The sequence below is a fragment of the Hippocampus comes genome, unplaced genomic scaffold (assembly GCF_001891065.2).
Source record: "Hippocampus comes isolate QL1 unplaced genomic scaffold, H_comes_QL1_v1.1 scaffold261, whole genome shotgun sequence".
Taxonomy (NCBI): Eukaryota; Metazoa; Chordata; class Actinopteri; order Syngnathiformes; family Syngnathidae; genus Hippocampus; species Hippocampus comes.
The window spans coordinates 2,258,156-2,275,162 of record NW_017805824.1 but is presented as its reverse complement, the minus strand read 5'-3'; the positions used below and the strand labels follow the sequence as shown (position 1 = coordinate 2,275,162).

Genomic DNA, 17,007 nt, shown 5'->3' with positions numbered 1-17,007 from the left:
CCCCAAAAAAAAAAAAAACCTCAGGAGGAGAAGAAGAGCCGAGAGGCCGAGGAGCAAAAAAAGCTGCTGGAGCAGAGAGCTCTCTACGTGGAGAAGACCAAGAACCTGCTCACCTTTGCCGAAGGCGGCCTCAAGGAGAAAAAGAAGGGAGGTGGTGGAGGAGGTGGAGGACGTGTGAGTGAAACACACACACACTCAAATAAGACCAGGCGTTCTCACCATGGAGTCCTGCGGAATTTGCATGTGAAAATTCCTTATTTGAAGGAATATCACTCCTGGAGCTCAATGTTAATTTTCTAGTTGCCTGTTAACAGGATTGACCATTCACTGCTAACATTAGTACATGCAATTTTTCTCAAACGGACTATGCGTTGTATTTGACACAGCCTCATTTGCTAAACAAATACACTACAGAATATAATCTACAAACGGAACAGAATGCATTCTATCTATGGATGGGTAGGATATATTATAAAAAATGAGTAGCATGTGCTGGCTGGCTCGGCATCACATACATGTACTGCTCGAATTCCTGTATCGATGTTTCCTCTCCAAAGTGCCCCAGCTCTGTTTCGCCGTAATTGAAAACTTAACTTTGTGAGCTGATTTGTTTCCCCACCTTGATGTCAACATGTTGGTGTGAATATGCCGTGATAACAATAATAATAATGTCAGTTCACCCTGCCATTCGCTCCCAGCGCAAGAAGGGAGGCGACATGGACGAGTTTGTCAATGACGACTCTGATGAAGAGCTGCCTGTGAAGAAGAAGAAGAAAAAGGCAGCTAGCGGGAGCGAGCATGACGAGGGTGAGGACGGAGAGAAGAAGGCCCGCCGGAAGAGGAAGAAGTAAGTGCGCCGCTCTCATCTAGATCACTGATTCTCAAACGTGTACGGGAAGGATCACAGAGATCAAGATGAAATTGTGCATGATGTTACAGTGGATGAAGATTTTTTGTTTTTTTTAATGCAGTACAATACATTTATAAAGTACAGTTCAGTTGCATTTAACTTTTTACGTGCATCCACTATGTCCCGATTCAGTCACATTATCCGAATTCGGATCTGATCCCGCGGTTTACATCTGATCGGGGATCGGAGCGAAACCAAATAATCCAAAACTATTAATAGCTTGTCAAACGGAAGAGTAATATAACGTACAACATAAACGTAAATATATGTTAACATCGAACATTTTATTTTTTTTTTTAAATAGAAATGTATTGCTGAGGTATCAGCAGACCCTTAAAACCAAAAACTCCAGTGGCAAAAAAGTGTGATCGGGACATATCAAGCATCCATTTTTAAACTATTTGTTTTCAAACATGGATTTAGGTACAAATAGGTGAGTGGCACTGAGTTTTGATTTTTTTGTTGCCGCAGAGCTCCTAGAGAAGACGACAGCGATGATGAGGGCGGAGGAGCACAACCCAAGAAGCAGCGCAAAAGCAAAGAGCGCAAGAGGATGGAGAAGGTACCCTTTTTAATGTTGTTGGGAAATTACACTTCATGAAGCCAATTTGTTTCTTTATATTAAACTATTATATTGTTACTACAGTAGCACTGTATTAAACATTTTTTAAACATCTGTTTAGTTAGTTTTTATCTTGATGCATTTTAAGTTGAAAAAAAAAGTATATTTACTTTGACTCTAATACTGCAATACCAGGGACAATCAGCGAGATCAGTTTCTTAAACTCTCCCTTTCAGTTTCAGCCTGAGCGTCCCCCGCCTTCTCTCAAAGGAAAGATCAAATCAAAGGCAATCATCTCATCATCTGAGTCATCCGACGAGGATGGCCTGAAAATAGCGGAGGACAGGTAAAAGGCGAGCAGGAGGAGCTGTCCACGCAAAAATAAAAAAAGTCTCACGAGTCTACTTTCTTTCTCTTCAGGAACCAAAGAGAAAGCGGTTCCGGATCCGATGATGATGATGACGACGACGACCACAGGAAGCGCATCGTATCGGAAAGCGACTCCGACGCCGGGAGGAATCGCTCCGGTAGCGAGGCGGGCAGCCCTCAGGGGAGGAACCGTTCCGGCAGCGAGGCGGGCAGCCCTCAGCGCTCAGCGGGCTCCGATGACGACGACGACTCTGGCAGCGACAGCCCGGTGAAGAAGAGGAGGGTGCAGCGGCAGTCCGACTCAGACCAGTCGGAAAACGAGAGCAAGAGGTCAGGATCAGACGATGAGTCCCGACCCGGTTCACCTGTCGCGGCGTCTGATCGAGAATCGGAAGCGAGGTCAGACAACGAGGGTTCCCCTCGCCATTCTGACAACGGGTCAGAACCCGAAGGCTCCAACAATGATGATGACAGCGATTGAGTTGACAGACTTGTCTCATTTATGACCACACTGAAAATGATCTTACAAGTGTCTTTTTTTTTTTTTTTTTTAAGTACAACATCACCACATCTTTTGTTCTTTTTCCAGATCCATGAATGTTTTGAAAGAGTGAAATACTGTATTTTGTCATCCTAAAAACAAATGACATTAAAAAAATGCTTTTCAATTTCTCCACTTTTGAGTTTTTAAATGACGCTTTATTATGGTTTGGGTTGATAAACTAGTCAAAATCCAGATGTCGGGGTGAGGCATGGCAAGAAACTAGTTGCATCGCTGTATTAAAATTTTGAATTTGTCAGTTTTTATTTGGGTTTGATTTTTGTTTTTTATATTTGGTGGGTTTAATTAGTTTTGAGTTTGTATTTTAAAATATTTTGTTTTAGTTTAGTGATTATTTTTTTTGTGTGTATGGAATATTTGTCAAATTCAAGATAAAAAAATTCCAATGATCCCCAAATGGCTGTTTTGACTCTTCAGTATGGTCAGACAGCAATAGCAAAATAAATACATTTAATGTGTCAAAAGCTTGTTTATACATTTAATTGAAAACTGTGGAAGCTGATTTATACAGTGGTAGTAGTTTTATAATTGTAAAATTCTAGTGAGGATAAGCGCTTTGAAGAATTAATTGTCACTCCCCCGCCCCCTTCTAACCCCTTATTTTATTGCATTTCCAAAATTGTTTTTGTTTTCATCAACTTTAATAACCTGGTTGAATACCGTGTGGTTTAACAAAATGCTCAAGCGTCCAAGTAAGTCTTCCATTAAGATTCAGTTAGTGTATGTTCTCCCTGTGTTTATTTCCCTGGTGACTCCCACTTCCAAAAACATGCCCAGTAAGATGATTGAGAGCCTTCAAATTGTCCTTGGGTATGAATGTGAATGTCAATGGTGGCCAAAATCAGCTGGGATAGACTTCAGCTCATCTGCCAATGAGAACATGTGGTCGCCTTAAGAAAATCAATGGGAAACACCAGAAATGCAACAAAAACCAATTTAAATGAGAAAATTAGTTTTAAAAGATGCAAGTGCATCATCGAGTCAAACCAGGCCATCCTTGAATCATATCGCTTCCCATATATGGAAATACTATATTGTAGAGATTCACATCCCCAAATTTGATATGTTGGCATGCATACAGTATACTGTGTACATAGATATACATATAAAATCTCTGAAGGAAATGCCACATTAGCCAGAGTACTGACACATCCATTGTTGACAACTCATTGCATCACACACTCTTTTGAACCGAGTTGTACCATATAGAATCACAATCCACTGGTGCCTGCAGAACCACCTCCAGACCAGCCCCAGGAAAACTAAGGAGTTGGTTGTGGATTTCTGCAAGAAACAGTCTTCACCTGCAGCGATGAACATCCAGGATACGGACATAGAGAGGGTGGCCTCTTAAGTATCTGGGTGTTCTTCTCAACAATAAACTAGACTGGTCTAACAACACATCAGGATTGCTCTTCCTGCTCAGAAAGCTGAGCTCTTTTGGAGTTCAGGGGTCACCTCTTAAGACCTTCTATGACTTTGTGGTGGACTCAGCCATTCATTATGGTATAGTCTGCTGGACAGGTAGCATCTCAGCCTGGGACAGAGAGACTGGACCGACTAGTCAGGAGGGCCAGCTCTGTCCTGGGCTGCTCCCTGGACACTCTGGAGGAGTTGGGCAACAGGAGGATGCAAGCTAAGCTAACAGCTATGATGGAAAGACTCTCCCACCCCCTCCAGGCCACAACGCCACTTGCTCCTGCCGACTGCTGTCAGGCTATTGGTAAGGCTGTCCTAAAAACCTGGACTCACCCATTTTTAATATGCTTATAATTGTATACTTTTTGTTCTTCTACTTTCTCTCTCTGATAATTTTGCTGATGTAAATTGGGAATTTCTCCATTGTGAGACAAATAAAGGTTTTATCTTAAATGGTGTCACTATAAAATGAACCATCAAGTACTGCTGTTCAGCGATGATGCTTTATTCTGGTTGTTTCCGCTATTTATTCCCAACATCAGTATTTATCTAATTCACTTCTATTGTGATATCATGTGAGTCACATATTAGCAGGCAACACTGAACAGTCCAAGCAACAGACAAGTGACCGTGAAATGTACTTTATTCAAGGTTGATCTGCAGATGCCCACTCAAACTGTTGTTTACATTACATCGACACCCGGAAGAAAGCGCAGGTGGCCACATGCAATAAGATTAAAAAGACCACTTAAAAACCCCGATGATATGACAAACTGGAAACTAAGCTTTGGCTGTCTCGATATGATAAAACACGTTCAAGTATAGTCAGATACAGAGGTATATTCATAAAAAGTGATAAATTAAAAAAGGCAACACAGACTTACTTTACAGCACATTAATGTCCACACTCCAAAATGCTTGATTTTAGTATTTAAAAAAAACCTAACTGCCATCAAGTGAATTTGCAAGCTTCAAATATAAACGTTGCCGAAAAGCAAAATAAATTCATTGCTTAGCGGAAAACAAAATAAATGGCAGCGTATTGGTACCTCCCGTCATTAATTACTTGTGCCGTGTGCCACAAACATACAAAATGGCCGCCTGGTGGAAAATTCAACACAAGAAAACAAAATGATTGGAGGAGCTTCCAGACAGCTGTCAAGCACACAAATCTGCAATTTAGGATTGTTCTTTATATCAAAAAAAAAAAAAAAAAAGTGTATGATACTATTGCAACGACTCATGGTGTGCAGCAAAGTGCATCTAAAAACAGCTAAAAATGAGAGTCTCTTTACAATACATGCTCTCATTTGTAAACAGCAGCACGTGATGACTGCGACCAGATTCTGAAACCGTGTGTGTATGTTCGGCAAAACACCTCCTGTTAGGCTGAATGCAAATCAATTCCTAAATATACTCGGACAAATGACCTCTTTAAATAAACAGAATGGTAACATGCTGGCGCTGGTTTAAGTCGATTTATAACAGTGGCGTTGTTGCTGACTGAGGCCAAGTAGATAAAATAGGAATCAAATTCCAACATTGGGTTCGGGGATTCTTAGTAATCTTCATCCTCCGACTCTTCGTCTTCAGCGGTTTCCAGCCAGGTAAGCCACTGGTTCACCTGCATGGCAAACAACCAACAAATCAGACACTGGCTGGACAGCATTTTCTAGAGCAGTAGCTGTCCAATCTTTTTGCAATCGATTAATCTGATCAAATTAAAAATCAAATCAACATTTTTTGTTTGAAAACAATTTTTCTGATTAACTGATTATTTTTGTTTGTTATTTCATGATTTCATGAAGGTGCAACACTTGATAGGCAACTGATTTGACGATCAGATTAATCGTTTAATTTGTTTTTGTCTAGGTTTTGTCACGAAATAAATTCAACAATGAGTTGAATTTAATTGTGGCAGCGAAAATTGCGATCACAACTGATAGGCGATTAAATGTGAAGCTATACTCCTAAACAATCAAAAGTCTTGAATAACTCATTTTTATGCTCATGAAGCCATTTCATTCAGTTATATTTATTTCTAATAGTTTAATGTTCGACTGTATTCTCGACAGTATGTATTTTGTATGGGATATATTGTTTCAGTTTTCAACCAAGTTTTAGTCAAGACTCTTCAGAACAGATGCATCATAAAAACAAACGTGTTGTATTAATAGTCAACCGTCATATTTTCCCTCCCTTGAACATGTTGGTGTTTCATTCTCTTTTGTATGTGTTGCTGCTTCGTTTGCATTAAGTGGTGTGAGGGGGGCGAACATACGTGAAACAAGGCTTTTCCTTTTCCCGGATACTCTTGGGTGACGTCTTCTTTCCATGTCAGGAAGGCTTCTTCTTCGATGATTTCCATGTCATAAAAGTAGGCAAAGAAGCGCAGCAGCATTCCTGGAAGCAGAGAGCGAGGTTAAGCATTTCTGACTACGTGTGCGTGTGTGTCTCCGTGCCGATGGTCACCTTTGGGGAAGTGTTTAGCGTTACAGTGGACCTGCAGCGCGTAGAGGGCGCTGACTTGCAGGTCAACGTGGTCGTGCAGGAACTTCTGCATGACGGGCTTGAAAGAGAGCAGCAGCTGCTTCTCCTCATCCAGCTGCTCTTTGCTCGGCGCTGCCAGCTGCTCTTCGTCATCATCTGGGTTGATCTCATAGGCAATGTACTGCAAGAAACTAGCAGGGAAAAAAAGGATATTGAAAGCAAGCAAGAGGAAATAAGAGTGGATGTGTGAAGGAGGGTGCTGGGTACCTGGTTGTGAGGATGTTGACGAAGCCTTTGTCAGTGTGGAGTTTGGGAGAGATGTTGTCTTTAATCCACTTGTAGATTGACTGTGGAGACGGGTCCACTTTGATTTGCTTCAGGAGCTCCTTCTCCAGCTTCATCAGTGGGAACAGGAAGCTCAGGCCTTTGCCCTCCAGAATCTCCAGCATGCGGTCCTTGTTCTGATCCATTTCTACAGACGGGACCAGTTTGACTATTATGTAGTACAGTACATACAAGTATAATCGATTCTATGCGAAGTTGCCTAGCAGATGGATACAGTGCATTATATTATTATTATTATTAGCGCAGGCGCTGTTGGGTAAACATTACCGCTTGGATGCTTTATGATGTAATGACATAGCTCCTACTTGGCTCTTTGCCGGTGGAAAACCAAGCACGTTCTTCGTAAGAACTTGTTAAGCACAACTCTGGCGCCAAACAAGCACCGGGTTACTTCATAGAGCCACGCAAGCGCTTGCAAATATGGGCAAGCTTTTACCGCATCTTTGCGCTGTGCCATGCACACTAAGAAAGCCAAGTGCAATGTGAGAGGGCCTTCAGGCTGTCGTTGCCCAAGTCTTAAACAGTTAAATTGCCTCTCTTTTCTGCTTTGTGACTTTTGAGTATTTTACCAAGTGTACAGATGTTATTGACTGAGATTTCATTGCGGAACAACATTTCAGTCCATCGATTACCCAACGTTCTAATCTATACCAAATTAGAGTCTATCCCGATGCATAGAGGTGAGGGGGTGACAGCCCATACCAGGTAGCATCTTCTGCATGTTGACCTTGCTCTTCTGGAAAACATCGGCAAGCCACTCGCGATCCTTGAGCTTGGACATCTGTTGCAAACAGAGCAGGAAGAGCGGGAAATGGGCGCCGTTCTCCAGCTGGTGGGCCAAATCCGTCATGCTGATCAGGTCGGCCACGGCGGCCCGAGCCGCAAATTGAGCCAGGTACGACTTCACCAGTGGGACTTCTTCCTCGATTTTGGGACACTGGTCCAGGACGCCGAGAATGGCCTGTTCAGAGAGCGTTGGCAGTCAGCAGCAGTACCTCACTGTATATTTTATATAATATTTTTTTGTAATTGGAAGAACAAACATTGTATATATCGTTTCCCTGTTTAAAGCGTAAGTGAAAACAATTTTAATATTGTGCGTTAAAGCAGCAATTTGTCATTACCAGAGCAGCAAACTTATGTTTGCATTAAGCTAGAGGACATTCATTCGACAAACTTATCCGGCGGGATGAACATTGTGGTGTAGAAGTCGCTCTTTCGTTGTATGTCGTTTGCAAGCGCTGCTGCGCATGTGCTATGGCCGTAGTTGTTTACACTCACCTGCAGAAGGTTCTCACTTGTGACAAGACCCTCGGTGCAGAGCTCGTGAATCAGGGTGCTCGCAAGTTCCTTATCGTCGTCTGAACGACTGAGCGAAGTCACCACAATCTTGTTCACCATCTCAGATAAAAGGTGTTTTGGCGCCTTCATCTCCTTGACAGTGGCCACAGCCTCACTGACATTCTTGCTGTTCATATATTCCGCAACCAGCACCTCCTAAAAACAGGACGACGGCCAAATGCGTTATCCGAATGCAATATCCACGCTGTTGTACAAGACTGTGAGAAAGAAAGAACATTACCGTCATTTTGTGCAGCTCTTCCTTGGTCGGAGGTAGCTTTTTGATGGATTTTGCAGGTTTTTCCTGAATTGGTGGTGGATTGGTTTTGAGACCAAGCTGTGGGGACTACAAAAAGAAAAATGTTGCACTATTCAGGTTTTGGAAAGACAAGGTGTTTTTTTTGGCTTGTTTGTTTTTAACCAACATTTACCTGTCCCATTAAGGAACCTTGGGCACTTGGTGGCATCATCGTCATCTGTGGCTGCAGCTTTGGCACTTTTTTGTTTAGGATGAATGACTGCGCTGGCCTCAGGCTGATCTACAGGCGTGAAAACGAGAATTAAAACGATCACCGGCAATATACAACCAGGCCAAGCCACAGTCAAGTGCTTAGACAAGATTAAATGTAAAAGGTAGAACGTGGTAACAGTCTTCCCACCATCTTAAGAAAAGTCCAAGTACCTCATCAACATTGAGCTTCCCTTTCTTACTAAAGCGTGGGCCCATATCTTTAGACTGCATCTGAACCGAGCCATTTTGTTTATGGCTGAAAACTGGCGAACTCTGACCCTGGGGAGACAAATGTTAAATGTTGGTTCTGTCCAGAATCAACGGGATGAAAGCAAGAGGACAACCCACTGCAGCAATCACCTGCATTGGCTTGATGAAAGGCTTGCTCCCTGTATCGAACTGGGGCTGATGCGAACTGCTGTTAATCCCAATATGGCCATTGAAAATTGGGTTGGAGCGGTGGCGGCCCAAAGTTGGAGAGTAGTGGTCCTGAATAACTCCGGGACCTGTTCCGATACCAATCCCTGCACAATTTATGAGGAGAAACAAACATTGCTATGGTGTTGTGTGTGGCATTGTGTGGCATGAGGACAAGTGTACTGTGGCATACCGGGCATTTGTCCAAACATATCAGCCAATCCCCCAAGCGCTTCTTTGTCAAATCTGACCCTGGTCTGCAGGAAAGCGTTGTCCAGGAAGGTATGATCCATGAAAAAGTCCGATCTGGAGCAGTCAGACTGTGGTGGAATGAACACACCCAAGTCCTGCAAGGCACATAAGGTAAGCGTCAGTCCAAAATGACAGCTGACGAGTAAACTGCTGATAAACACGCGAGGGTGTAAAAATTCAAATGAACCTTTACGGCATCCTGGCGAACTTGACTGATGGTCTTTGGTCCGTTGTCAAAATACGCTTTACGAGGCACCCAGTTGTTCTCCCGCAGCTCTGCTGTATTCTGCAACAGGAAGCGAATCCTTGCAGGTAATTCCTTGTTGTTGGTCAAGGCCTGCATGCGGTCAAAGTACTGATTCATCAGGGACTGAGAGAGAGAGAGAAAAAAAGTGGCTTGTTATATAAACCAAGAGCATTCAAAAGGACTGCTTTGTCATGAGAATGTTCCCTACAAACATACCCGAGCTTTCTCATGATCAAGCTTGGGTCCCACCGTCTTCATTATCTGACAGAGGCATTCCAGGTCTTCCCCCATATCCTTAAGTTGGACTCTCTTCTTCTTTTCCAGCAGCTTCAGGCAAAAAGGCATGTTAGGACATTTCTCGTGCTGAATGCCAATTTGTTTGACTATCGACTACGCCCTTGACTTCATATTTTATTCTGTGACCATACTCCAAACATGCTTGTCCCAAATCATCTATTCCCTTTTAAGTGAATAGAAATGCCCATCAATCAATTTCAACACAATTACTTAATTTGTTTCAACACGTTAAAAAAAAAAAATTATACATTACTGTACAGGCTCTAAACCAGTGGTTCTTAATCTTGTTAGAGGCACCGAACCTAACCAGTTCATATGCACAGTCAACCAAACCTTTCATTAGTGAAAAATAAAAATGATTCAAACAAACAAACCAAATCTTGAATCACTGAGTCAGGTTAAGTCAAAGTACTACTGCATAATGCCTAAATGGAACCTACTGTTTTGATGCACTTGTGGAGGATGGATTCGTGGATAAGGTGGAGTTTCCCAAGTTCTCCAATGAATTTGATGTTGCCAAGCATTTTGATCTTTGCAATAGCACGCTGTTCCTCCTCTTCCGAGGTGAGAGGGCAATCTTGTTTGTCAAAGACTACCGAGGGAGAAGCATGACAAATGAGATCCTGACAAATAAAACATAAAATGTGCAGTATCAAAGAAATATTTGCTGCACACCTTCGACATTTCTGGCACGATTTTCAAACTCATCTTGAAGCTTGGATATAAGAAGCCTCCTGAATGTCTGCAACAAAGGAAAAAAAAAAATCTGAATATCGAAAAAGGCCACGATAAAAGCTCACGCTTTTTCTTCTTGATATGTTAGCATTTACTGTATTCTGCTTTTTTGTTGCGGGATTTTCTGTTGCTGGATCTTCAAAGTTTGGTGCGTCTTCTGCCAGGCGTAGACATAGCTGAGCATATAATTGACTGTACTTGGGCTCCTCAAGGGCTTTGTCAACAATCTAAAAAGAACAAACACCACTCACATCGAAGTTCATGATTGAGTCCCTTGATGGGCTACACAAAGAATTGTAGACAACACTGACCAACAAGATGATTCCTTTAAGGACAAGCTTGGAATCCACACCCACATTGAGGAGCTCCAGGCACAGTTTGTCAAATTTCTCAGGTGTCAGCTTATTAAGTATGCTAAAGAAAGCAGAGGCACACAATAAGCCAGCAGTTGAACACGAAGCGAAGGCAACAATCGCAAGAATTTCGAACCACAACTCACCCTCTCACTTTTCGGAAGATTGCATCGTGCTGCCCTTTCTCAGCAGAGAAGCTGGCCTCTCGGCTAGTGCTTCGAGAAGGTATCCATCTCTGAGCGGCAGAACCTGGGGGCTTCCCCAGGAACTCGCTGTGATGGACGACAAAAAATAAAAAAGCTGATCATACAGCAAAAAGTAAAGCATAGCATAACCGTGTGTCAATTAAATAAAACCATGCACTTTGATTGCTGCAAAAGCCCTTTTTAGTCCGTTACAGTGTAAACTAATCGTAGCTAGTGCATGAGTTATTTGCATAAATCCTCATTGGCAAATAAGCTGGCAGCTACAAAAAATGTGCCAAAAGTGGACCAAAAAAAAAGTTGAGAATCTGTTCCCCCTTGATCTGTGTTCATAAAGATACTACTTTTCTAGGCCAGCAGAAAGTTGATAAACATGCAACTGACTGATATTAAACATTAAAAATATAAATAAAAATCACCTTTTGCTTTCAGCCTTGGGAAAGTGCTGAGGTGCACCCCCACCTCCTCCCCCTACTCTGTGATGCAACAGAAAAAAAAAGCGTGTTGAAATGAGAAGGGGTGTATGTGTATGCTAGTTCCTGTTTGTGTGCGTCATGTTTTGGGAAAGATCCCAGTGCAAGGAGTAAGCGACGGGTCTGAAGATAATCGATACCTGAAATGAGAAGGAACCCCTGGTGCAACAACACTCTCCACTTTGGCGGCTTGACTACAAATATTTGGAAAAGAATTGTGTTCTGGGAAGGAACAAGGGAAAAGCAACCTACAAGCAGAGAGAATAACGCTGTTACAATAAAATTTAAAAAAGCACATTCAAATGTCAACAATTGAAGAGTCAGTTTAACAAGTGAGCATTTATTCAAGCTCTTTAAAGTGTGCTATGAATAAATGCTCACATTTATTTGACATCCTGAAGGTCCATGTACTAGTATGCGCTTTGTCATCACTGGCAGAACAACTACATGTGACTCGTGAGGCAAAACTAGTGACAATCTCTACTTGTTCACGGCTGTTGATTCACTAGTCCAAGAGGAGAAAAACAAGACCTCCACCTCACATTACAGTGCATAAGAATGCAAAACACATTTTTATATAATTATTATCTAATCAATGGGAATATCTGTACAATAGCTGATTCTGCGAATGCTCAACAACTAAGATAAGATAAGAGATAAGATAAGAAAACCTTTATTAGTCTCGCAATGGAGAAATTCCCAATACACAGCAGCAAAGTTATGAAAGGAACAAGTAGAACAACAAAATATAGGAGCTGCTGGAAAGGCAGCCACTCTCGCGGCGCCATTTTGAAGTCAAAGCATGTCGGCCTCACATTGCAGCGGTGCAGGGATCGATTCAGACTCTGGCCTTCCTGTGTGGAGTTTGCATGTTCTCCCCGCGTCTGCGTGGGTTTTCTCCGGGTACTCAGGTTTCCTCCCACATTCCCCCCTACCGCTCTTTTCTCCTATGTGTGGGCCCGAAAAGCCATGCATCCATCCAGCCGCAGACCGTTCAACAACACCGATCTCCCCGCTGAACAAAGCGGGGCTGTGAAAAATGCTGCCCATTACAGGCACAAGACACAAGCGCCCCGGGACTGTCCAGCAACTGGCGCCGACATTCCTACCAGTCAAAAACAGTGCTGGTATACCCATGCAGCCGAGAAGGCGCAACCACCAAGCACAGAGTCTCCTCCTTGATGAATGTCGTGGCCAAAAAATGCTGAAAAAAAGTCCACATCAGGTCCACACGACGTAACAACAAACACAAAGTGACAAAACAAACACAAAAACAACAAAAAAAGCAAGGCTCATGAGAGCACTTGCTGACGGCTGCCTACTCGGGCGCCATCTTGACTTCTCAACTACTCAAGATATCAAAAATAAATGCAGCTCCAGGGCTTGACAGTGTGCCCAATTTGCTCAGAAATTATCCCTTTTTTCCTCCCAGTGTGTGCTGCTAAAAATCTCATCCGGTTGCACAGTGTGAGTGCATGTTTTAATGCTGCTACTGGTACATACAGCGAGGGCGTTCCATCTGGCAGACTGCACACTGAAGACACAATGTGTGTCAGGTGAAAACCTTCCTGTACAAATAAAATAAATGAATATCGAAGTCCGGCTGTGTACTTTGCCATGCTAACGGCCATCAAACTTAACGAGGTCTATTTGCTTTTATTAAGGAAGGCTTTCCAGTCATCTACGACCTCGTTGGCATTTGGACAGGAGATTGTGCAAGCTTATCCGTTTTCAGTGGTATATGTGGAATTATAAATACTGTGGTACTACTGTTGTAAAACACAATATGTATACGGACGGTTGGATCTTGAACTATTAACTCGTATTAAGCGATCGCTAACATATTAATATGAACGGATTATGACAATAATGGGTCTGCCAAAAAGATAAAGTAGTCCTGAGACGCTACTACATGAGCGTATTAGTTCACAACACTTGTATCAACATTGAATGATGGTTAATGTAATTATCAACAATGCTGCTTTGGGGTAGCTTCTGACGCAAAAGCATTTACAATTACACCGTATTACAATGTAGACAAAAAGTTAATTGTTTATGTTCAAAATGACCATGACACTTCAAATGCCACCACTTCAGTTAAAAACATAAAGTAGTAATAGTGCAAATGGAGCACTATTCATGAGAAGCGGAATGTGGGGAGTAGAAGAGGACTAGGTCACATGCTTTAATCAGCAATTGTTCTTTGGGATGTTCTTTGTTATGGAGGATTTCACAGGTGTTTGAAGTGTTTTTAAGGTAATTCTACAAAGATGCCGACCACTTGTCACGTTGCCAGTCAAACAACCTAGCATAGCTCATGTTGTGGTGACCCAAACAGAAGTGGCACTGGTCCTGTATATTAATCCAATAATATAAGTTTACATGACGATTTTATATTTGGCATCAGTATGCTTATATTTAAAATATTGTGGCCTTTATATTATTCAAGCCAATCCTTATGGAAGGGTCAATGTTGATTGATCAATTTTAAGTATATAAAACAAAATACCGGTACTGAATATTAAATATGAAAAAAGAATGAGTTGATTTTATAGTATTGAATAAATTTGCAGGGTCTGAGTCAAGTGATGAAACAAAAAAAAGTCAGATTCATCTATTATGAAAACAATCCTTATTAGCAGTGGTAGTATGGAACTGACATACCGTATACCTGGAATTGACACCTATCTGAACCTGAATGGGTCTCAGTTGTTTATGTCAAACTCCTAAATCTCCACATTAATCCAAGAAGGAGCTCTCAATTTCAAAAATGTTGGCAAGTACACTAATCCTTCTTGTGTTCAACCCATTAGTTGTTTTGGGGGGGGTTTGTTTTAACATTAAATAAGACCAAACGAACAACAACAACAGGTGAATAAACTGGTGTCATCCTAAAGAAATACCTTTCCATACTCTCGACTTTAGTGGAACACCCCCACCACCGTCGCTTGTAATCTGTCGTTCCATAATAATGTACCTTAGTTGTTCTACTAAATTGAGGACAAAAAGTGTACTAGGACACGAGCTTTCATTACAATGGAGAGCAAGGATATAAAATTCATGCTCAAACGGCTTTCCAGAGTTCCAAGTGCATTCTCATTTGAACTGAAAGTCTGCTTGATGAAAAGGACACTTGAGCACATGACCGCTCCACGTGCCGGTGGAGCGACATTCTTCAGTGGTGTACACAGGCGGTGCTAACCTGGCACGAGGCACTAGCCTAGCAAAACATCGACGTCTCAATTCGCTTTCACGTCTACGTCCGAGACGCGTAGGATACACCTCTTTAAATGGAAAATTACCAGTGATAACGTCAATTAGTAACAGTCTCTGTCAGAGAACAATCATCTGGCCTACAAAGGATTAGAACCACGTCTACAATTCAATCGAATACATATATACAGATGTAAAATTATTCGGATTCTCAAATCATTTCTGATATTAATTCTGTTCTGTATTGTTTGCGATTTAGCATTATCGTCAGATTTAGATGATCAATAATGATTTTGAAAAGGGTGTTTAAGGGCTATTTAAATGTTAATTGTCGACACCGTGATAGTTACTGTTCTCGTAAGAATATTACTAGTTCAGATTTAAATAAGAATACAGAGTGAAAGCAGGAAAAAGAGACCAGGAGCTGTTTTTCCCTCAAGTCTTTGTTTAGAAACCGGATGTTAGCACACAGCAACAAAATGGTGAATATCTTCTCGAGGCGGCCGTTAAGACGACAGCATCGGGCATTAACTAGTTACTATCAATAGTTTCTTTGATCTTTCACGTCAGATAATGACAAAAACAATTCAATCCACTGAAAGCCACAAACTAGGTCAATTAGCTAACAGTGGTGAAGCCGTGAAATACCGAAAGCGCTTACCTTTTACAAAAAGAACGTCAGCTTAACCGTTCTCTTTTCGACAAGTATTCGGAAATCTAAGCGATGAATAAGGGGAAATGGATGACAATCTGTCGTAATTATCACCAGAAAGCTTCGGTGTCCAATAAATAAGAGAGAACGGCCTAGTCGTACAGGCTCGCTGCTGCTGTGAAGAAAGGCTGCTGACTGGCTGTGTGCGTCACGAGGGAGGCAGTCGCTTTTTGAACAAGGGACGTTTGAGGGCGTCATCAGCCTGCCCCGGTGACGTCACGTACTGAAAACTCACTCAGCGTTTCGCAATTCACCGCATTTCCCGAACTGATTTGATGGCAAACCCTTTACCGCTTCAACAACCTTGAGGATACCTTGATAAAAAAAAGAGTCAGAAACAAACGGTAGATAGCTATGTCAAGTGGATCCAACATTTAAAAGCTAAAGGTTTGACTATTGTAGATACCACTTTCTGGCTAATTGTCGCTCAATAAAATTTGAAAAGTTATTTTAGTGATAACTGTTACTACTACTACTACTATTATTACGATTATTATTATTAATTGGTGTCGCTGATGGAGTAGTGGTACCCTCGCCTGACCCGTATGCAGGCAGCGTCTGATCGTTTCCCCGTCGGTGACAGTGTGTCAGTGACAATGTGGGCGTGAATGGTCATTTGTATATGTGCCCTGGGACTGACTGGCGACCAGGGTGCAGTCTGCCTTCCGTCCGAAGTCAGCTGGGATAGGCTGCCGCAACTCCCCGCCACCCTCTTCAGGATAAGCAGTGTTGAAAAATGTATTATTAATTGGGTGGCAACCAGTTCAGGGTGTAACCCCGCGGCCGCCCGAAGAAAGCTGGGATAGGCTCCGGCACACCCGCCACACTAGTGAGGATAATTGCTTAGGAAAATGGAAATTATTATTATTATTACTAGCAGTAGTAGTCGTAGGAGGTGGAGGAGGAGGAGCAATGAAAATATCAGCAGTCTGATAAGGTTTGACGACGAACCAAATGCAATGTGGATCCCACAAACGCAGTCAGGCAAACTGTGATACAACAAAGTTTATTGACAGAAGAACTATGGACCAACAAAATGTCAACAAATCGCTGGCAACAAAGAACCAGGAAAAACCAATGTGAACAAAAGGCGCTTGCAAAAGGCAAAGTATATTTGAATTCCAAAAATACACAAAACAAAACGGAAAAAGTCCAAATACACAAAACTTAAATCAGATGAGGTTAACGAGAAAACCAAAATGCATACAAAACAATCTATCGAAACGGGAGCGACTATGAACATGAACGTGACATCAAGAAAATATCTCTGAGCATAACAGCAAACAAAAATCTCTTTGACTGTATACTACACACAATTCTAGGAGGAGGTGAAGGTGTAGGCCTCCACATGCTTGATCAATGAAACGTGGAATACAGGATGAATCTTGTGAGTGGGTGGCAGGTGGAGCTTGACAGGGCCCGAAAAATCTGGGTCACAGCTTGCGTGAATTCCAGCTAAATTTAGATCCCGAGTGGAAAGCCATACCTTCTGTCCCGGCGATGACGATCAACAATCTACTGATTATGTTTGGCAGTGTGTGACAGGGCTGCTCTGGTTTCCCCTCAGACATGATGGGCCCACCTTAGGTGGTCCTG

The 17,007-nt window shown here is 42.2% G+C and overlaps 2 protein-coding genes across 3 annotated transcripts in view; one reads left to right on the top strand and one right to left on the bottom strand.

The window, feature by feature from the left end:
* ctr9 (CTR9 homolog, Paf1/RNA polymerase II complex component) overlaps positions 1 to 2,396 on the top strand; it is a 13,936-nt gene extending 11,540 nt beyond the window's left edge. The window contains exons 19-23 of the mRNA XM_019886971.1: positions 25 to 174; positions 699 to 847; positions 1,382 to 1,472; positions 1,709 to 1,818; positions 1,893 to 2,396. Of these exons, the coding sequence (XP_019742530.1) occupies positions 25 to 174; positions 699 to 847; positions 1,382 to 1,472; positions 1,709 to 1,818; positions 1,893 to 2,322 (930 nt within the window). The 3' untranslated portion in view covers positions 2,323 to 2,396. The remainder of the gene's footprint in view (positions 1 to 24; positions 175 to 698; positions 848 to 1,381; positions 1,473 to 1,708; positions 1,819 to 1,892) is intronic.
* A 2,051-nt stretch (positions 2,397 to 4,447) lies between these two features.
* LOC109525950 (eukaryotic translation initiation factor 4 gamma 2) lies at positions 4,448 to 11,734 on the bottom strand. Of its 2 annotated transcripts, XM_019886889.1 has the most exons (20): positions 11,627 to 11,734; positions 11,433 to 11,489; positions 10,957 to 11,082; positions 10,769 to 10,871; positions 10,553 to 10,684; positions 10,398 to 10,464; positions 10,163 to 10,314; positions 9,642 to 9,752; positions 9,366 to 9,548; positions 9,120 to 9,273; positions 8,870 to 9,033; positions 8,681 to 8,788; positions 8,430 to 8,537; positions 8,240 to 8,344; positions 7,939 to 8,154; positions 7,360 to 7,618; positions 6,580 to 6,784; positions 6,295 to 6,503; positions 6,104 to 6,225; positions 4,448 to 5,446 (listed from the first exon to the last, which is right to left on the bottom strand). In XM_019886889.1, exons 7-20 carry the CDS (start codon positions 10,244 to 10,246, stop codon positions 5,381 to 5,383), a joined length of 2,094 nt encoding a protein of 697 aa, XP_019742448.1. In that variant the 5' UTR covers positions 10,247 to 10,314; positions 10,398 to 10,464; positions 10,553 to 10,684; positions 10,769 to 10,871; positions 10,957 to 11,082; positions 11,433 to 11,489; positions 11,627 to 11,734; the 3' UTR covers positions 4,448 to 5,380. The 2 variants fall into 2 exon arrangements, with proteins under 2 accessions (XP_019742448.1, XP_019742449.1); XM_019886890.1 differs by lacking the exon at positions 11,433 to 11,489.
* Between the last annotated feature and the right edge of the window lie 5,273 nt (positions 11,735 to 17,007).